The 21,202-nt window shown below is 54.4% G+C and overlaps 6 protein-coding genes across 6 annotated transcripts; 3 read left to right on the top strand and 3 right to left on the bottom strand.

Moving 5' to 3' along the window:
• Positions 1-365: 365 nt before the first annotated feature.
• Positions 366-1,127, top strand: UMAG_05159 (uncharacterized protein; the record flags this gene model as incomplete). The annotated part of the gene is made up of 1 exon (XM_011389913.1): positions 366-1,127. One exon carries the CDS (start codon positions 366-368, stop codon positions 1,125-1,127), a length of 762 nt encoding a protein of 253 aa, XP_011388215.1.
• Positions 1,128-1,343: 216 nt separating this feature from the next.
• On the bottom strand, positions 1,344-4,607 carry UMAG_05160 (putative isoleucine--tRNA ligase ILS1; the record flags this gene model as incomplete). Its single annotated transcript, XM_011389914.1, has 1 exon — positions 1,344-4,607. One exon carries the CDS (start codon positions 4,605-4,607, stop codon positions 1,344-1,346), a length of 3,264 nt encoding a protein of 1,087 aa, XP_011388216.1.
• A 1,206-nt stretch (positions 4,608-5,813) lies between these two features.
• UMAG_05161 (uncharacterized protein) lies at positions 5,814-6,932 on the top strand (the record flags this gene model as incomplete). Its single annotated transcript, XM_011389915.1, has 1 exon — positions 5,814-6,932. The coding sequence occupies one exon, from the start codon at positions 5,814-5,816 to the stop codon at positions 6,930-6,932; it is 1,119 nt and encodes a 372-aa protein (XP_011388217.1).
• A 256-nt stretch (positions 6,933-7,188) lies between these two features.
• Positions 7,189-11,397, bottom strand: UMAG_05162 (putative phosphoribosylformylglycinamidine synthase; the record flags this gene model as incomplete). Its single annotated transcript, XM_011389916.1, has 1 exon — positions 7,189-11,397. One exon carries the CDS (start codon positions 11,395-11,397, stop codon positions 7,189-7,191), a length of 4,209 nt encoding a protein of 1,402 aa, XP_011388218.1.
• Positions 11,398-12,273: 876 nt separating this feature from the next.
• UMAG_05163 (U2-type spliceosomal complex subunit CWC24) lies at positions 12,274-13,341 on the top strand (the record flags this gene model as incomplete). The annotated part of the gene is made up of 1 exon (XM_011389917.1): positions 12,274-13,341. The coding sequence occupies one exon, from the start codon at positions 12,274-12,276 to the stop codon at positions 13,339-13,341; it is 1,068 nt and encodes a 355-aa protein (XP_011388219.1).
• Positions 13,342-13,541: 200 nt separating this feature from the next.
• Positions 13,542-17,767, bottom strand: UMAG_10188 (l-ornithine N5-oxygenase; the record flags this gene model as incomplete). The annotated part of the gene is made up of 3 exons (XM_011390049.1): positions 13,542-15,419; positions 15,515-15,562; positions 17,744-17,767. The coding sequence occupies 3 exons, from the start codon at positions 17,765-17,767 to the stop codon at positions 13,542-13,544; spliced, it is 1,950 nt and encodes a 649-aa protein (XP_011388351.1).
• Between the last annotated feature and the right edge of the window lie 3,435 nt (positions 17,768-21,202).

Here is a 21,202-nt window from a genome sequence, read left to right on the forward strand (position 1 = left end):
TGTGGGTCCTTTCTTTCAAGTCACACGGCACAATCGTGAATTTTCGATTTTCTCTGCTTTCCTCTCTTTATCCAAGACAGAGAGTCACAAGTCACGAGTACTGTGAGAAAGAAGATCACAGTCACGAGCGGACACAATAATCACGACTACTTTTCAATTTCGTGTTGACTCTCTCCCCGATCTTCGCAGAGCTGTATCCTCCCCGATATGCGTCGCTGTTCACGGCTCAACGCGATCACCTCGGGCTGAATCTCGGATGTCGGGCAACGCTCCCCTGCTTGGCCCGTCCAAAGTGGAGCTACTATGTACACGGCATTTGGCCTTGCTCCTCGTCTCCCCAACCTCACTCGATCCTTTTTGTCATCATGTCGAAATCTACAGCAGCCGCTTCCACCGCGAGTGGTGGCATCGCAAATGGTGTTGGACCCAGTCGTCGAACCTGGGACAAAGATGACTTTACTCGCAAAGCCATGTCGCGCGAAAAGCGACAGGCCGAACTGGATGCAGTCAACTCGGAACGACGCTCCCAAGGCTTACCACCTCTCAAGAGACTGAAATCCAACGCACCCGAACCCGAGCTCGCCATGCAGCAGCGTCGTGCTCCGCTCGGACTCGAACGTAATCAAGGCAAAACCGTCATGGTTGATCTCACAGCCGATTCGGCTAAAGGTCAAACGGGGCCTGGCTTTTACTGTGAAACGTGTCGAAAGCTGCTCAAGGACAATCTGGCGTATTTAGATCACATCAACGGCAGATACCATCTGATGAGGATCGGCCAGAGTACGCAACAGGATAGAGCCACTTTGCAAGAGGTGGAGCAAATGTTGGACGAATTGAGAAGCAAGCACGCCGCTGACGCTGAACGTGGTGGTGGTGGTAAAGCGACGGCAAGCGCATCGTACGATTTCGATCAGCGAATCCAACAGATTGCCGAACAAGAACAGAAAGCACGAGAAGAAAAACGAGAAAAGAGACGCTTGCGCAAGCAGCAATCGAAAACGTCAATATCCACCACTCATGCTCATCCGATACCAACAACAGCAGCAGCCGAGCAAGACAATTCCGCCGAAACTGCAATGATGGCTGCTATGGGCTTCGGCGGCTTCGGATCAACCAAGAAGCGCTAATTCTGTCTGTTGTATGCAGCCATTCTCCTGCGGCTCTCCTGCGCGTCAAGATACCACTGCATGGTTGCGCCCAGCGCGCGTGGCCTTGCCGTTTTCACTGTATACCCTCACGCCTGTACCACTACCGTTGTACGACGAATCTGATCGAGCGTCAGACCTCGATTGCACACGCTAATCATGAGAGACGCAATACATTTCTAACCAAGATAACATCTCTTAGGCCCAAGCGAGAGTAAGCAAGAACTTATCCTCGCCCACCTCCTGTTGCTCCTGCATGATCACCTTGGCCTGTGCGGGCTTTTCCGATTCAGGCAAAGGCTTTCTACGCAACGCCTTGATGAAGGTCTCGCTCTGACTGTCGAAGCACGACGCCAACGCCTGACCCATGCCGGTTTCGAACGAGTAGAAAGCATCCACTTCGTCCGTGGCCACCAAGCCAGCTTTCTTGCGCAGACGCTGAATGCGGTTAACGACCTCACGCGCCGTTCCTTCGGAGACCAACTCGGCTCGCTGCTGAACATCGAGCAGCACCACCACATTGCCGTCCGTGTTGGACTCAAACGTTCCTTCGACATCCTTGGTCTCGACATAGCGGATCACACGCAGATCTCCTTCGACGAGATCCACACCGGCGACGTTGAGCTTACCCGTTTCGCGATATGTCTTGGCATCGGCCGAGGTAACGCTCTCCAACCCCTTGCGAACTTTGCCCACATCCTTGCGCAGCTTGCGTCCCAGAACAGGCCAGTCGGCAAACAGCTTGAATCGCACACCGCACTTGGCCTCGTCGGAAGAAAGCGTAAGATCGCGCACGTTGAGCTCTTCGCGGATGTAGTCGCCAAGCGATTCGACGTCGTTCAGGTACTCGGGGTCGGTGTGGAACACGACCAGTTCCTTGAGCGGTACACGGATGGGTAGGTTCGAGTTGACACGGATCACTCGTCCTAGCTCGACCACTGACTGAAGTGCCTTGAATTGTCGCTGGATCACAGGGTCAAAGTACGACTCGTTGACGGTAGGGAACGACAGGAAGTGGACACTGCGGTAGTCCTGCTTGTCGTCAGAAGCCTGTGGTGGCAAGAATTTGCGCAGACCTTGGTACAGGTTCTCGGTCAAGAACGGTGTGAACGACGACAAGGTGCGGCAGAGCGTGAACAGTGTCTCGAACAGCGAGTTGAGGGCAGCCTGGGTATCCTCGATGCCATTCTCGCCTTTCAAACGACGACGGTTAAAGCGAATATACCAGTTGGTGAGTTCATCGATCAGCTCACCCAATCGCGGCACCACCGTGTAGAGGCGGTATGCGGCCATCTCTTCGCTGATGAGCTTGATGAGCGACTGGCAACGCGCAAGAATCCATCGGTCCATGACGTTGCTCGACATGTTTGAATTGTTGGCATAGACAAACTTGACGCCGTTGTCCTTTTCAAAGAGGTTGACGGAGCCCAGGAAGAAGCGGAACGAGTTGAGCCAGGGCAAAAACGTGGAAGCGACGACCTCCTTGACGCCTTCCTCCTTGAAACGCAGGTTCTCGGCACGTACAACGGGCGAGTTGATGAGGTAGAGTCGGATCGCATCGGCACCGTACTGGTTGATGAGCAAGTTGGGGTCCGGGTAGTTACGCAGCGACTTGCTCATCTTCTTGCCATCGGCGGCCAACACGAGACCGCTCACAATCAGATTCTTCCAGGGCGCTGTGTCGAAAAGGTGAGTGGCCAAGATGAGGAGCGTGTAGAACCAACCTCGGGTTTGGTCAAGACCCTCGGAGATGAAATCGGCGGGGAACGACCTTTCGAACTTGTCCTTGTTCTCAAAGGGGTAGTGAGCCTGAGCGTAGGGCATGGAACCGGACTCGAACCAGCAATCAAAGACCTCTTCGACACGCTTGAGCTGACCTTTGCCCTGCTGCGAAGGGATGGTGATGTGGTCGATCTTATCCTTGTGAAGGTCGGTGATGCCAGTGACTCCGGACAACTCTTCGAGCTCTTGGACCGAGCCGACGCAGACAATCTCTTCCATGTCTTCGCTGGCCCACAAGGGGATCGGAGTTCCCCAGTATCGGTTTCTGGATATGTTCCAGTCACGCGCGTTGGCGATCCAGCTGCCGAAACGACCCTCGCCGACATGGCCGGGCACCCAGCGCGTGGCATTGTTGTTTTTGACGAGCTTTTCGATGGCAGGCTCGACACGCACGAACCACGAAGGGATGGCCTTGTAGATGAGCGGAGTTCCCGAACGCCAGCAGAAGGGGTACTGATGGCTCAAGGTAGCCTGTACGATCAGACGGCCACGCGCCTTGAGGTCTTTTTGGATAGCCTTGTCAGCCTCTTTGACGTGGATGCCCTGGTAGTCGGACACATCGGCTGTGTATCGACCGGAGCCGTCGACGGGGTTGGGGGGAGTCTCGTCACGGGTGATGACGCCGTGGGCGATAGCGACGCGGTGATCGTCGTCACCAAATGCGGGGGCTTGGTGTACGATACCGGTGCCGGCGTCCGAGGTAACGTAGGTATCCGACAAGACACGGAAGGCGCGGTCCTTGAAGCGTTGGTAGAAGTAAGGAAAGATGGGCTCGTACTTCTTGCCGACGAGATCTTTGCCCTTGTAGGTTTCCAACCTTTGGAACTTGGCCTTCTTGGGGTCCTTGTAGAGGGTAGTAAGGAGGTCCTCGTGAATGATAAAGTTCATGTCGCGCTCGTCGTCGTGGATCTTGATGTAGTTGAAGTCGGGGTGCACGCAAAGGCCGAGATTGGATGGAAGGGTCCAGGGCGTGGTGGTCCATGCGAGGAAGGCGGTCTTGGGATCATCGATGAGGGGGAAGCTGACTGTGACGGCAGGATCCTGCACCTCGCGATAGTCGAGACCGGCTTCAAAGTTGGAGAGAGGGGTGGTGCAGGCGGTGGAGTAAGGCATGACACGGATGCCCTGATAGACGAGGCCCTTGGAGTGGAGCGTCTTGAAGACCCACCAGACAGACTCCATAAAGTTGATGTCCATGGTCTTGTAGCCATTGTCAAAGTCGATCCATCTACCCATGCGTTCGACGGTGTCCCTCCACTCGCTCTGGTAGGTCATGACGATAGCTTTGCACTCTGCGTTGTACTTGTCGACGCCCATGGCCATGACGTCCTCCTTGCCTTTGATGTTGAGACGCTTGTCGATCTCGTGCTCGACGGGAAGGCCGTGGCAATCCCAACCGAAGCGACGGTCGACATAGTGGCCGGTGGAATGTGCGTGTCGGGTGACAATGTCCTTGACAGTGCCAGCTAGAAGATGGCCGTAATGCGGCAGACCGGTGGCGAAGGGAGGGCCGTCGTAGAAGCTGAAAGGTTTTTTGCCCTCGCTCTGTTTGAGCGAAGTCTTGAAGGCGTCGATGGCTCGCCAGTATCGAATCACTTTTTCTTCTTCTGTTGGAAAGCTGAACGGAGCTGTGACCTCGTGCTCGCCAAAGACGGCGGCCGAGTCGTTCTGATCGGCCATGATGATGTGTGATGGGGATGATCCACCTCTTTTGCCCAAGATGAATCAATGTCGGCTCTTTCACTGGAATGGTGATGATGGTGAGCAAGGAGGAGCAGAGGCAAAGATCGAGTCAGATTCCAGCTGATAAATCAACCTTTAACGCCGGCATCGACTCGTCACTTTAGGGACTGCTGAGCCCTCATACTGTATCTCCACCGACACATACCGAAGCTGAGCACGCACGGAGTTGGGGTCATTTTTTCGGTTCCAAGAAGAAAAGCATACCTCCGTGTAGGTGAACGGCTCGAGCGAGCAGATCACGAGTCACGAATATCGAGAAAAAAAGGGTGAGTCACTCGTGCGACACGCTACGTGGACACACCACACGTGACCACGGGCATATGACTCGGAATGTTAGTTGCTACATGCCAACATAATCATGAATGAGAAATTCGTGATTCGTAATTTGTGATTTTGGTGTTTGCGCGGTTGATGAAATCAAACTTGAACCCGTGAGCGTGAGCGTGAAGCGTCAAGCGTCAAGCGTCAAGGTGAGACCAACAAACACGAAACCGTCGTGCGGGAACGGTGCGTGAAACACATTCACCACTTTTTGTACCGCTGATTCGTGATTCACGCCCGTGACGACGCTTGACTGTTCACGCTCGTGGCTTGTGCGAGCTAAAATGTGAATCATTCCATGTTCGTGATTCACGATTCATGATTCACGATTGACAGCGAGCGGGTTGGAGCTCTGTCATGCAGCTTGTTCATCAACAGCAGGTGGGACACTCGTGAATAGGCAACATCCAGACATTTTGACCGTGGACTTGTGACTGTAGACTCACTCGACGGCATTCACGATTCAGATTCTGGTGCAAGGGCCCACCGCAGCACCGCAGCTCCGATCCCGAACGCTGCACGGCGCAACACCAGACGAGAGGTTCGAAAGCTGGGACCCCTTCCTTTCTTTCTTCAGTGTTCCCGGGCCACCTTCATCTGGTTGCGTTTTGGCGCTCACGCTCCTCTGCCACACATCGCTATCCTTTCAATTGTGAATACCACACGTGAACACACAGCCTTTGCTTCATTACCGCACCAGCTCAAACGGACGTGTGCTGACTGTCTTTACCACCATCGGAACTAGCCTCTGCTTTCGCACATCACGTAGAAAACGCAGCGCTCGCTCCAACCCAAGTTTGGGAGCGCCCTCGGCCAAATACAATGTCGAGCACAGCCGATGCCATCGAGGCAGCCATCTTGCACGGCGTCGATTCTCACACGGTCTCATCTTACCGAGAAGACCAACGAGCCGATTCGAGTGGCTCTGCTCCCAATACCGATGACGAGCTGGGGTCCGATTTACCTTCCGATGACGACCACCTCTACGATGACGACGACGAATCTCGCGCATCTGACGCGCGTTCAGCTTGTGCGGCCGCGAGAAGCGATGCAATCAGAGGCATTCAATCTTCGCGTACAGCCAACCGCGGAGAAGAAGGCGCAACCAATACGGGGCCCAAGGGGGTGCTTCGAGATCGTCAGTTGCGTGCACAGCAAGAATCAGCTGCTCGATCAGCTGCGATTCACGCCACGAATCGCAAGATGGAGTCTATAGCTATCACGGCGGAATCGTACAGCGAGCAAATCGCGAGGCAAAAGCGAGAGCAGGCTGCTGTATTGGAGCGAGAAAATATGGATAGCGACGACGACGAAACAGCGAGTCAAGCGGCGATTGCCGACTTGCAGGCGAAAGAACGACGTAGAGAAATGCGCATTGCCGAACTGAAAACGTTCCACGCCGCCAAGAACAACGCTCTGGTTTCCGGCACAATTCACGCACCAACCAGACCCGCCTCAGCGCCCACCGATCGGTACTTTGGCCATCTTCGTCAAGTCGACGAACGCGGCTACGTCTCTGCTATCGACAACGAAGATGCTCGTGTACCTGTTGTAATCCACATCTACTCGAAAGCCGTCGCGCAGTGCAACGTGCTTACCAGCTCGCTCGCTAGTCTAGCCAGACAGTATCCACACACCAAGTTCTTGCAGGTGCAAGCTGCCGCTATCGGCTTCGGTCGAAATGCAGACGACGATCAAGACGAAGAGTTTGACGAGTTCAATTCAAAGACGCTCGAGGTGTTGCCGACAGTGTTGGTGTACAAGGCGGGCAAGTTGGTGGCGAATTTGGTCAGAGTAGACCTCGACCCCATGTGGAACAAGGGAAGTGAACAGGATCTCCGAGATTTGTTGGATGCGTATGGTGCCTTGCCCACTGACGCTGAGCCGGCCACTGCAATCAAGGCGACGGTCCATGCAAACGACGACGACGACGATGAATGAAATTCAACATGTTTTCAGAGCAAGTCAACCTCAAACTGCGACTCTGTTCGTCTAGCACTCTGCGATGAATCACGCACCCCTCTGTAACTGACAGTGAGCACGATCACGGGTCTGATAAAGAACTTGATGGATTCATTTGTTGTGGATTCATTTGTTGCGAGCGATTCATCTTTGATACGGAAGCGCATCTAAACGCACAAGACTCGTGACTCTGAAACGGCGCGTCAGCTACGTGCTAGGCGGGACGTGCTACCTGCTACTTTGGCTGCGAAGCAACCCACTTCCTAGCATTCTCAAACATTCTGAACCACGGACCTTTGCCTTGCCAACCTTTCTCGCCGCGAGCATATGCGTGCTGCGGTGCCCAGCTCATGCTCGACAATGCCACACCACGTTCTGGGTGAGGCATCAGTGCCAGCACTCGACCGTGGTTCGCCGTGATCGCGGTGACACCTTCGGGAGATCCATTGGGGTTGATGGGGTACCGCTCGTCGACGTACTGCATAGCGATTTGACCTTGAGCCTTGCACGCTTCCAGATCGCCTTGGTTGCGGAAGTGCGCACGGCCTTCTCCGTGCGCAATCACAGCCGGAAGCACGGAACCGGCCATGTCGGCCAAGAAGATCGACTGCGCACCACCCACCTTGGTGATCTGGACCGTCGACAGTCGTCCTTCGAATCGGCCTGATTCGTTGCGCTTGAACAGAGGCCACTTGTCGGCTCCAGGAATCAAGCCTGCAACACCGAGTTGCGAAAGCAACTGGCATCCGTTGCACACTCCCAAAGCGAAAGTGTCGGAGCGCTTCTGCAAAAACTCAACAAACTGCGCTTTCACGTTAGGATTCAGCAGGATAGACTTGGCCCATCCACTACCTGCTCCCAAGACGTCGCCGAACGAGAAGCCTCCGCAGGCGGCAAGACCGACAAACCGATCCAGCGTGATGCGACCTTCTACAAGGTCCGACATGTGGACGTCGACAGCGCAGAATCCTGCACGGCTGAAAGCCCACGCCATCTCGATCTGTCCGTTGACACCTTGCTCACGCAAGATAGCAACTTTGGGTCGCACATCCAGCGCCGCTTGAACCACCGAGCTGCCAAGAACGTCTTCGCGCGGATTGTAAGTCAGCTCGTATCGCAGAGCAGCAACTGAGCTAGGCTCATCGCTAATCAGGCCGAACTCAGTAGCTGCACTTTCAGGGTTGTCTCGCAAACTCTGCATGCGGAACGACGTCTCAGCCCATGCCTTTTGGAGTGTCGCTCGTGTCGACGAGAGCAACGGCTGCGATCGTGCCACCACCTTGATCTCCTGCGAGTCCCGAGTGACACGTCCAACAACGTGAAGCTGGTTCGAGGGGACACCGGCCGCAGTGAGAACCGCCGAGACCGCCTTGACATCGCCCGACTTGACCTGCATAACAGCACCCAGCTCTTCGTTGAACAGAGCAGCCACCGGGTCGCGCAACTCGGCATCAAGCGCATCCACAAATACCTCGGCACCGCAATGGCCTGCAAAGCACATTTCCAGAATGGCCGTCACTAAACCACCATCAGAACGATCGTGGTAGGCGAGCACCAGACTGCCCTCGTCGCGTTTCTGAACGCGAAGCTGCTTGAGCGTGTAGCAAGCTTCAAAGAACGCCTTGATAACTGCAGCGTCCTCAACGTCAGGTGCTTCGTGGCCCAGCTGACGGAAGACCTGGGCGAGACACGATCCACCCAGACGCTGCTTTCCGCCAGCAAGGTCGACAAAGAGTAGCACCGTATCGTCCACATCGGTGCGAAGTTCGGGCGTCCAGGTGCGCGTGATGTCGTCTACGGGACCGAAAGCGGTCACGGTGAGCGAGAGCGGTGCCGTCACTTGGCGTTTCTCACCCTCGGCCGACTCCCAAGCCATCTTCATCGACATGGAGTCCTTACCGACAGGAATCGCAAGCCCCAGCTTGGGACACAAGTCGAGTCCGATCGCCTGCACGGCTTCGTAAAGGCGCGCACCTTCATCCGAGTGGCTTGCGGCGCACATCCAGTTGGCGGAAAGCTTGATGCGTTCCAGACTCTCGATGCTGGCAGCGGCGATGTTGGTGAGCGATTCGGCTACGGCCATACGAGCCGAAGCAGCGGCACTGATCAGAGCAAGTGGCGTACGCTCGCCCGACGCAACCGCTTCACCGGTGACACTCTCGTCAAATCCGTACGAAGTACGTGTCACAGCGACATCGGCAACAGGCACCTGGTATGGACCGACCATCTGGTCGCGCGCCACGAGACCTGTGATGCTTCGGTCGCCGATGGTGATCAAAAAGCTTTTCGAGGCGACTGTGGGGAGATGGAGCACGCGGTCGACGGCCTCGGCGAACATCTTGACGGGGTCATTCTTGTGCTCAGGCAGATACGACGTGAGCGTCGAATCGAATGGAATACGGAGAGGCTTGGAGCTCTGCGCCTGACGTGCGATCTTGGGCGGCTTGCCAAAGAGGATGGGCATGGGAAGGTGGATGGGTGTGCCGCCGAGCAGACGATCGGTGACGACGAGTTCCTGCTCGACCGTGGCGCGACCAACGACCGAGTAAGGACATCGCTCTCGTTTGGCAATAGCCTCGAAGCGAGGCAGATCCTCTTGACTGACAGCAAGGACGTATCGCTCCTGCGACTCGTTACACCAGATCTCCATGGGGCTCATGGACGGGTCGTCGACAAGCACATCGCGGATCTCAAAGCGAGCACCCAGACCTGCGTCGTGGACCAGCTCGGGCAGCGCATTGCTAAGACCACCAGCACCGACATCGTGAATCGACTGGATCGGGTTGCCTTGGCCGACACGGCCTTCAATAATACCAGGAGCATCGCTGAGCGCAGTGCAAGCATCAATGACCTGCTGGCAGCGTCTCTGCATCTCGGGGTTGTCACGCTGCACAGAGGCAAAGTCGAGCGCAGCACGCGACGAGCTGCCACTGGCCATCGAAGAGGCTGCGCCTCCACCAAGCCCGATGAGCATACCGGGACCACCGAGTACGATGATGGCGGCATCGGGCGTGATCTTGGATTTGAGCGCATTCTTGGGTCGTACGTTGCCGAGACCGCCAGCCAGCATGATAGGCTTGTGGTAGCCTCGCACCTCGCTCTCGCTCTCCGAGATAGGGATGCGTTCGGACCAGGTTCGCCAGAAACCGCTGAGACCAGGACGGCCAAACTCGTTGTTGAAAGCAGAGCTGCCGAGTGGACCGTCGATCATAATGTCGTAGGCGCTGGAAATGTGCGAAGGCTTGCCAAAGTCTTCCTCCCAAGGCTGACGACCGTCGCCTTCAAGCAAAAGGTTGCTGGTCATGAATCCGACCAGACCGGCTTTAGGCTTGGAACCGCGTCCGACAGCACCTTCGTCACGGATCTCTCCACCGGAACCAGTGGCTGCACCGGGGTACGGGGAAACAGCGGTGGGATGGTTGTGGGTCTCAACCTTGGCGAGGAAAGGCATGGGCTCCTTGACACCCTGATAGACAGCCAGATCACCAGCGGGGGAGGGAGCGAAACGCGTGGCTTCGTAGCCTTCGATGACGGCGGCATTGTCCGAGTAGGCGCTGATGGTGTGCTGCGGGTGTAGCTTGTGAGTATTGCGAATCATGCCGAAGAGGGTGTTGGGCATGTTCTTGCCGTCGATGGTCCAGTCTGCGTTGAAAATCTTGTGACGGCAGTGCTCCGAGTTTACCTGAGCAAACATGAAGAGTTCGACATCGGTGGGATTGCGACGAAGAGCGTCGGAGCCATCCCCTTTGCCAGCGATAAAAGCATCGACAAGGTAGTCGATCTCGTCGTTGGCGAGCGCAAGACCGAGCTTCTCATTGGCATCGACGAGACGCTGCTTAGCGACGGTACGGTCCGAGGTGCCGTCTGCACCGAGAAGGTCAACGTGAGTGAGCGCACCGGGTTGCGCCTTGTGGAAGAGCGCATCAGCGGTGGGAGGCACGACCGAGATGAACTGAGTCATGCGGTCGTGGAGTAGGTCGCGCACCTGCGCAATGTCAACGGCCTCAAGGGTCGTAGCAGCGGCAGGTTCCAACACATAGGCAACACCGCGCTCGATGCGATCAACATAGTCCTTGAGCGTGCACATGCGAGCGATGTCGGTGGCTTTGCTCGACCAGGGCGAGATACTTCCAGGTCGAGGCAGCACAAAGAGGACGGTCTGCTGGGCAGAGGCGGCACCAGCAGCAAGGATCTTGTCCACGGCAGAGCGAGTTTGGGCGAATTCGACATTGTCGCCATAGACAAGAAGGCTGTCGAGAATGTTGCGTTGAGGACTATTGACATCAGCGAGAACAGCGTTGGCCTGATCCGAGGTAGAGTTGACAAAGTGGACGTAGACAGCATCAATGGAAGCGAGCTTGCCGCCTAGCTTTGCGTTGGCCCTCTCCAAGAGCTGGGTGCGCTTGGAGGGATGGAGGAGCGAAGAGCCGATCAAAGACAGCATCTTGCGATCCAGGAACTAAGTAAAAGAAGGACCAAGGAAGAGGTGTGTGCAAGGATCACAGCCAATGAGCACTGGCAGAATGGATAGGTACGAGAACGAAGAAAGAGACGACTTGCGTCCTCCAAGCAAAGCAAGGACAACCAAGGTAAAAAGAGGTCAGACGCCGAGCCACCAAGCAGCAAGCGAACCACGAAAGCTGCCGTGCGTGGAAGGATTAACGGATTCTCACGATGTTGGTCGTCGTAATCGACAAGTATGAGATTGATCGACGAGCAGCAGACCGGAAGGGGGAGAATTCAGGCTGCTACTGACGATTGAGTTGGAACGGTGCAGAAGGGGTGACTGCCCTCCTAACAAATCGAGAAGCAAGAAGCGAACAGACACCATCATCCATTTGTCATTGCCATCCACGATTTCTTGTCCAACCGTCAACGCCGTTTCAGGTAGGACGAGAGAATTGTGAATCGCGAATGAGAAGAAATTCTTCGTAATTTGATATTTGCGATTTGAGACTATTTGAGATTTGTGATTTTTGTGATTATTTTTGTGAATCACGATGGCATCGCGAGTCACGCACGAGTCACGAGTCAGCTCAAGAATTTCATTTGGTTTCTGATTTTCTAAATTTTTTTCTTTTCTTTTTCTTTCCCTTTCTCGACTCACGATTTCAAGCAGGGTCTGTGCAATTCTGGAGCCTCTCGCACGAAACAATCGCGAATAACTCCACTTGGCTGAGCACTAAACTCCGAGTGCCGAGGAAATTCTCCCAGGCCCTTGATGAACAGGTGTCCTTAGAATCAGCTTACTTGCGGCCCCGCCACCACTCATCACGCAACCATATACCCCACTGGCCCTGGGAGCATCTAAAAGACCAACATGGACGGAGCGACAGAGTCCGGCGCAGCATCGTCACCTGTCGTCGTCTTTAAGCGAAAGCGAGGACGTGCTTCTCAAGGCACGTCGTCCACCTTGACGAATGTCGCTACCAGCAGTCAAGCAGGACCATCGGGAGCATCACGCGCTCACTCCGACAGTGGATCGTCCAGGAGCGATTCCGAATCTGGCTCTACTGTAGTGATAAAGAAGAAACGAAGGTCGGCGAACCCGCTTGTACAATCGACGGGACGAGTGTATCGCAAACTCAAGCTCAGCGGCTCGCTCGACGGCGAGAAGGAAAACTCGGTTGATGCGGACGAGTCAGGTGATGCTGGCTTGACGAGCAGCAGCATCGCCTCTTCTTCACTTCAGAAGATGCGAGAAGATGCTACACGGAACAGTGATTGGGATCTGGATACGGCTGGTACGTTGAAAGAGACCGGTGTCACGAGCAACTCTGACGGGCTGTATCGTGGGGCTAAATCGTACGCCTCGTTTACGCGCACACGCGACGATGGATGTTCGAGCAAGATGCGTTCACGCGGACCGATTCGTCAGACGACCACTGTACGAACGACGTCACTGATCGACTACCAACCAGATGTCTGCAAAGACTACAAGGAAACCGGCTACTGTGGATTCGGCGACACATGCAAATTCCTACATGACAGATCCGACTACCTCGCCGGATGGCAACTCGACGTCCTCCCCAACTCTTCCTCTCGAACCAGGGAAAACATGCTCTCCGATCCCGAAGACAGCGATACCGAAGACGATATACCGTTCGCTTGCTTGATCTGTCGAAAAGCGTTCACCGATCCCGTCGTCACACGCTGCGCTCACTACTTTTGCTCGTCTTGCGCCATCAAACGTTTCGCCAAGAATAGCAAGTGCTTCGCTTGCGGTCAGCAGACAGGCGGCCTCTTCAACAGCGCCAAAAAGGTGCTCGAAAGAATGGACAAGCTAAAACAGCAAAAGGCGCAACTCAGAAGAGAAAAGCACGAGTGGCTCCAAGATCCACAGCCCACACACCAATTAGCAACCGCCGGTGATAGCGATGTCGATTAGCCAGTCACTCAAGCATTCGTGATTGCACTCAAATATTGCACCCAAGCATTGCACCGCTTTGTGCGTCACGCTGTGCGTCACGCGTGTTGATGAGAAAGGTTGAATTGCTAGAGCAGAGCAGTGTGCGTTTCTTCTGTATGTGACAGTAACGAGTGGTAGGTATCGTACATAGAATTGGATGAACATTTTCTTGGGCTTGTTTAAGAAGTGGCGTCGAGATGAAGCCCGCTCAAAGCGGCCAATTTGTCATTGACTACTTGAGCTGCCTGACGAGCTTTTGTCTGTGTGACGCTGACTGTGGGCGAAGTCTTTGCGGCGGAAGCGACGGTGGAGGCTGCTGGTTGCGTTGCTGCACTTGATGCGGTTCCTCTCCTCGTCCTGGGCAACCTCTGCAAGAGGCTCGTTGTCAACTCACCAGCTCGGTGCGCAACGATGCTCAACAGACTGTCCGACAAGCCGTGCGTTGCCTCGTTGCCGCCCAACACGTAGAGCGAGGCTTCGGGTAGGTTCTCGGTCGAATTTTCGCTAGCCAGCGTTTGCTGGGAAGAAGTCGACGAAGCATCGCTTCCTGATCCCGGCGAAGATTTGCCACTACGAACTGCATCGGATTGCATAGCGCTAGCGGGAACCAGACGATAGTCCCTCGTGATACCGCGCAGCATCTCGCGTCGACGTTCGATCACTTCTTCATCTTCGACATCGATCGACTTGGACACCTCGTCTTCCTCGGCAATCGTGTCGCGTGACATCCATTCCGCGTCCAGCGCAGGGTAGAATGGCTTCAACTGCTCCAGGAACCGCATCTTGGAAGGACTCCTGATGAAACCGGTGCCGAGGAAGACGGCGTCAAAGCGAATTGTCTCGAGCTTTGCGTTGCGCAGATTGTCGCGCATCGTCAACTGGATACCATCGTCAAGCGGCGTAACCTCGACGACCTCGGTGCAACGTCGCATCTCCATTCGACCAGCTTGCTTCTCAGTAGGGTCCTGGAGCTCCTCGGGCAGCTGCACTTCGTACTTGTCGTACATGGCATCGTGCAGTTCGTTGAGCAAGTCGGTTCGAACCACCGAGTAGTTGGTGCGCTTAAACTCTTGCAGCCACTTGCGACGTTGCGTTTCGCTGGCCTGCCAAAACTCGTCGGTACGTTCCGGATCGAACGCCGCCGAGTTGACAAAGCCCGTGTCGTCCGAGGGCACCAGGGCTGAAGCGCGGAAGATCATGGTGACAATCGCCGAGGGGAAGCGAGAGTGGAGGTTCATGAACATCTCGGTCGACGACTGTCCCGCACCGATAACCGCGAGGCGCAGTCGAGAAGAGTCATCTAGCTGTGCAGCTGCATCGGGATGACGCAGCGAGGCAGCCTTGTGCAGTTCGGGCTCGAGCTTGAGCATGGATGGAATGTAGAAGCCAGAATGGACGAGGCGCGGGATCGAGTGAGGAGCGCGCTGCTGCTCATCCCAGGCAGCCTGGAACGCGGGAGGCAGTTTGGGAACTCCACCCACGGCGACCGAGAGGTTGCGGGCGTATCGGTTGACAATGTGACCGGTCGATTCGTCGCGGATGCGAACTTGGTACAGGCACAGAGAGTCGGCTTCTTGGGCGCTGGCGGGACGCACAGCGACAGTGTCCTGCTTTGCGTCCGGGGAAGCCGAGGCGAGAGCGAGGGGCTCGATGGAGATGACGTCCTGGCCATACGAGACGGCTTGGTTCATGCGTCGAGCGGCCCAAGCAAGGTAGGAGGTCCATTCGCGACGGCTGGGCACACCCTGCTCCTTGTTGATGTAGCGTGCCAGACGGCCGTGCGAGTGGAGATAATTGTAGAAACTGTACGTGGAAGCTGGATCGCGGAGAGTGACAAGGTCCTTGAGAGGCGAAACCTGGAGCTGCGAGCCGGGCAAAAGGAGGGCAGGGTGCCATGCAAAGTGGCCACGTTTCTCGAGAAAGTGGGCCTTGAAGTTGGTCTCGTTGGCCTCGCTCGATTCTCGAAGGGAAATCGAGAGGGCGAGATGGGCCGGGCCGAAGCCGATACCTAGGAGGTCGTAGATCTCGTCCTTGGCGACGGTGGTGTGCGAAGATACCTGAAGAGCAAGAAAGGCAGCAAAGTCAAGTTGGATCAGCATGAGTGAACAAGTGCAAGTAGGTAGCTGTCGATGGCTTGGTGACTGCAACGTACCATGTTCATAGCTCGAAGAGAAGAAGTAGAGGCCGCCAGGGGAGACTCCTAGAATGAGAAAGCAAGTTGAAAAGATGTTGGAAAGACGTGCGTCGACGAACAGATCAGAGTCGAGGCGAGAGAGGGCCAGAGCAGAGGATGGAGTTGGCGTTAGTTGGAAGTGCAAAAGCAAATCAAGCAAAAGTGGTCAAGAGGCTCCAAGTTGGATGATGGAAGAGTCGTTTAGGCGATTAAGCGATGCAAGGATGACCTTCGAAGGCAGAGTGCTATACGAAAAGGCTGGAGCAACGTTCGTTGCTGCCTGTACCAAGCACGAGCAAGTGTGCTGATAGTGCAACTGGAGAAACGAGGTAGGCCACGTTCGTAGATGGAGAAAAAGAGAGGAGAGACGAGAACAGGACTGGTTTGCGCAAGACCAACCACGCCGACCTTTTACTGGGACTGAAGTGGACGGAACGGTGAGCAGAGCAGCAGATGGTGACCGTCAAGCTAAGTCTAGGAGAAAAGAAAGAACATCATAAAAGATAGAGACCCTTGTTTTTGCTAAGCAAATGTGCTCGACACGAACAGGTTTCAGTTGGCCGTCAAACCAGAAGAAGCCGAGGGAGGACGGGAAGAAGAGATGCTGCTGCTACACCCAGGTTTCACACAAGAGCAGACTATTCTGGTTTGGCCACTGGCAGCTGAAAAGGAACCTGATGACGACGAGCTGCGGAGAGAGAGGCGAGCGACAATGAGGCAATTACGCGCCTTGCCTTTGCAATCAGCAAGGGAAGAGCCTGACCTCGAATCAGGGGCCAGGGGCTAGGCGGGTGTGCTGATAACCAAGCCAAGCAAAAGTAGCCTTTGGCCAATCAGGTTGCTGCTATTGCCAATTGCTACTTGACCGCCGCCGACACCCAGCTATTCAAGATTGCGGAAGCACAAGGTGTCGACGGCTATAACGGTGGCTACCTCCTTGCTGCTTCGGACGCATGACTGAATGAAATGAATCGAGCAAAATTGGCGGAGAATGAATATCCACAAGATTGGCAGTCAAAAGTGACTTCTGATGGACTTTGGTGGTGTGACAGTTTGTGTATCACGAAACCCGGCTGACGCATGGCAGAAAATGAAATGACGAAAGACGTCCATCTGTCCATTTGGCTGCATCGCACTACACGGCATGTCACCGCGAGGCAGTAGCGGCCGGCAGAGAGAGAGAGAGAGAGAGAGCGACAAAGAAAAGGCAGAAAACCTTGGCTGACAAAGGCATGATCTCGGTCGGCAAAAACCGTGAATTCGGTCTCTCTCTTTCGGCGGTTGGCAACCATCGCGAGGTGCATGTGGAGGCAAACCCAACCAAATCGGTTCGACATTTCCAGCCTACAGTACACCGCACTGTGTTGCCCCCATCCACCACAATCGCCTTTGGCTCGCCTCATCTTGCAAGCCATGGAACAGCAAGACCGTTGAACGATGCAGAGAGCGACGAACAAAGGTAGCATCCAGGTGGATAGTCCGGGCATGGCATGATAAAGAGGCGATCTGCAACAGCTTGGAAATAGCTCGAATCTGATTCGCCAGTGCGATTTGACCACATGTTACACCAGCAGCTTACTACTGTAGCTTACTACTGTAGCTTACTACTGTAGCTCCTGACCCGTGCAGAGAGATCGCGTCAGGTCGGTAAAGCAACAATAGTCAGGCCGCATCTCGAGTCAATGCAAAGACGCATTGCATCGGCATCGGGTAACCTGGGTGTCAGACCAGCGACTTTGCGACCCAGCAGAGCTTCTGATCAAGGTCAAGCCGAGTCGAGAGTAAGGGCACGTTGCTGACGAGCTAGAAAATAGCTGAAGCCAATTCTCGCTTGCGTGAGCTAAGCTGGCATTGACACTGTCGTGATCGAGCAAGCGAGAGGACCGAAAAACGGTAGTGCCCAACAGCTTCCGTCGCGCGTGGTGGGCCAAATTGAATATGCCCAACCCAATGTCAACCGTCGGCGCGCGTGCTAAGCAGCTTGGCTGAATTGGCTCTTGGCTCTTCTAACCCCACCGGCAATCAACGTCAAAGGCCAAACGCCGCTTGGTTATGGATGAAATTAGGACGACATGAAAAGCGGCCATGCGGAGCAAAGAAAAGGAGAAACACTCGTCTAGCTGATCGAACCAGAGGCGTAGGCTTGCGCTTCTTCCAACGATCCAACATGAGCCAGTTGAAAAGCTTGTCAGAGGAATCCACACTTACCACATCAAGAGTCGGGGCGGACATGGTTGTTATTGTGTCCGCTACAATTACGATTTTGCGGAGAATTGAAAGAATGGCAGCGGCAGGTGAGAAGCGATTCACGTTGTGTGTTTTGAATCGTTGTGCCAGCTGTCGTCGAGCAAGCGTGATCGAGTGGAAGACAAGAGACGGAATCAAAGATGTCAGTCACATTGTCTGTTACTGCGAGAGGCGAGATATCGGCCTCAAGCCATCTGGGTGCACAACCTGTCTGGCACGCAGCACGATCGCCTCACAGCAGTGTTGCGTCGGATGGCGTGTCCGGTTCGCTCACGGCTGCGCGGCTGCGGAAAATAAAATCCCTCGATTCGCCGATGGAAGCCTGGATTCGGACGCGTGCTGTGGACAGTGCCGCTGTTGGCTCCCGATAGACCTTGTTGTATACAAACGAAAGCGTCGTCAGCAGCGCCAAAGAAGCCAAGTTGGATGCGGCAGCAGAACGAGGACAGTGTTCCGAGCGGATCTGTGCAGTACGAGACGACCATGTCATGCTCGAGCCGAGGATTTGGCGGTCACATGCATGGTGAGTGCAGGCGATGATCTGTGCTTCGCCGAGGTTGCATGGTTCGACTGTCGACCAAACCGTCCGCCCAGGGCATTTTTCTAGTTGCGTGATCGTGGGTCGAGTAGATGGACGCGCGCACTCGGGAGAAGCGTAGGAAGCAGGGTGGTGTCGCTGTGGCCAAACGGTGGTGGGTGCCCTGGAGAAAATGGCTCGACGACCTCATTCAAAGTGCATACATACCTGTGTGGAGCAACAAGAATCAACGAGTTCGAGGAGGACGATCGAGGTTGCCAAGTGGATCTTGATGAGGGATGAGAACCGAGGAAACAAGATAGAATATGAGCTTGTTTTGTATCAAAACTGACGATCACTTTGCTGTTCCAACTCTAAACGAGCAAAGTAACCCAAGGTAAGGTTGCGAGCCAGCGCTAATCACAACTGTAGCACACTCGAAAGAGAGCACCAAAGTGACAACGCGAAAGCACATCAGCCTTCGTGGTTGCGACCAAAAAAGTCAAACACTCTTGGACGGCGTTCTTTCACCCGTTGTTCCGACGCTCTGGAAGAGGCTCGGTCAAAGTGCCAGAGTGCACCACAAGGCCAAGCAAGCCCTCGAAACCGAGTTTCATCGCCATCGCCTCTGCTTTCGTGCCTCTCTATTCGTGATTGATTGTCAAGCGCTCGTCTTTTTTTTTTTTTTTTCTTTTTTCTTCTTTTTTTTGGTTTTTTTTCCGTAAATTTTCTCGAGTTCGAGCTCAGCGCAGGAGAGATGGCTAATCTGATAAAAACTTTCTTCTCGTCTTCGCAGCTAACACGCGCCAAGCGGTGCACACACACTTTTCACCCCGCGACAGCCGCAATGCGCTTGTCGTCATGGCTAACGCCAACAGAAGAAACTAAGCGCATCATCCGCCCTGGACATGTTTGACTCCGACTTTGATTCAGGTGGCATCGGCGTTTCTGCCGGACCAAGTAGCATCCGCTTTCCATGTAGTACACAGGTGTAGACAGTGATGCAGCGAAGACGATCACAAATCGCAGCCTATGTGCTAGCTTGCACATTGCAGTCACGAGTCTGTTTCCGTCATGACCGAAAAAAAGTAGGCGTGGTTCTAGCAAGTCAAAGGGGTCCCAGGTGAGAGAGGATCGCGAATCGCCGTAGCACCATCTCGCGCTCGCGTACGAGCCACTCGGCTGTTGATGATCCGAGATGAATTTTGCATGTCCATGGGGGAGAGGGACGCATGGATTCTAGCAGCAGGGAACGGGGTAGATTCACGGTTCGGGTTGTTGCTCTTGGCAAAGTCGTGAGTTGGTAAACGAGCAACGAGCAACGTGATTTCGGTTCAGCCAACGATCGCTGCGACTTGGCCAATAGCAACGTGGTGCCAGTATGACTTGCTTACGTTCTGCATGATGCGTATGACGAGATTTGCGCTAATGCAGGCTTTACTGCGATGCTTTGACTCCGCTTGCTCGCTAGGCCAATGGAATCAACAAAACTAAACCAAAAGAAAAGGGAGATAGACCAAGGCAAACCAGCGTCGGGTGGACAGCTACCTTAGCTCACCTGTTGTTTGCGCATCTCGATGGCTGGTTGCTGCAAGGGGGGGGGCAGTATGCTGCACATTGCATGCCATGCTGCCTGCCGTTCAGTTGCAAACAGTCACAGAGTGAAACCTAAACATGCAAAGCATTCGTGCATTGTGCGTGATTCACACTATGCTTTTCAATTTTTGAGCCAATCAACGCTCAAAAGCTGTGGCGCGCCAAGCTTTGCAAAGTTTGTGAATCGAGAAAACCGTAAAACTTTGAATTATGGATTAAGTTCGGCTGTAAAAGGTGATGTAATTGATTGTATTCCATGTCGTCACTCATGACTTGCCATTATTCACAACCCACGACATACTGTAGTTATGCAAATCGGATAAGATCGTGTCTCGCAGTTTTGATCTGATAAAAAGAACCCCCCCGGAAATCGCCTTTACAGCAGTACAGTACAATACAGTACAGTTACGAGTACGGCGTTAAAATGCCGAGCGGCTTTCCTTGATGCTTCCACGCTCTTTCTTCCATTCGAGCTGGTTGTGCTGCACGCATGAACGTGGGCAGCCGAAGCACAGACTTGAATCCAGGACAACACCACCTCCCATCATGACCGCATCCAACCCTAAATGTCCCCAAGCCACGCACCGCCCGCAACGAATCGCCGGTTTCCAGCGCAGTGACAGTAAGCAACGGTGGTGTCGTAAGAAATAACTGGAAGCTAGACGAGCCTGTTGAATGCGACCATTGCCCTTGGCATTCGTGATTTTCGCGTTTCCTCGGATCTGATAAGATGGTCATAACCCTCTAAGCGGCGGCTCCTCTTGTCCTCTTTTACTCGGCCCTTTTGCGCTTTTGGACGACATGCTCGGCTACCAACTCGCTTGTCATGCCTTTCATAAATATTGCATGCTCGTTCAAACGTGGCACCAACATGATTGGTTCAAGGCGGCCGGTTCGTTCCGACCTAGCCACGGCGTACTCTTGGCGCTGCACATGCTGGCCGAGCGACATTTCACATTCAGCCATCGAGACAAGAACCAAACTTGCCAAAAAAAGTCACGAGTGAACTTCGGCAGAAACCTATCTGATAAAACCTTGGTGGAGCTCTAACTTAAGATGGATGAGACAGAGTTGATGACACTGAGGCAACCTTTGCAGTGGTTTCTTTGACCTCTTTGCCTAACCCTCGTTCGCAAAGCCGAACGCTAACCTTGGCAATGTCTCACTAGGCAAATCTTTCGACTTGATGAATGTTTGGACGAATGACAAAAAAAAAACCGCATCGGGTCTGGATCCCGTTGCTCCCGATTGACACTTTTCTTACCAAACGACGCTAAAGTGACTCGTAGGTTTCAACTATCGTCTCT

This window comes from Mycosarcoma maydis, chromosome 4 (assembly GCF_000328475.2).
Source record: "Mycosarcoma maydis chromosome 4, whole genome shotgun sequence".
Lineage (NCBI taxonomy): Eukaryota > Fungi > Basidiomycota > Ustilaginomycetes > Ustilaginales > Mycosarcoma > Mycosarcoma maydis.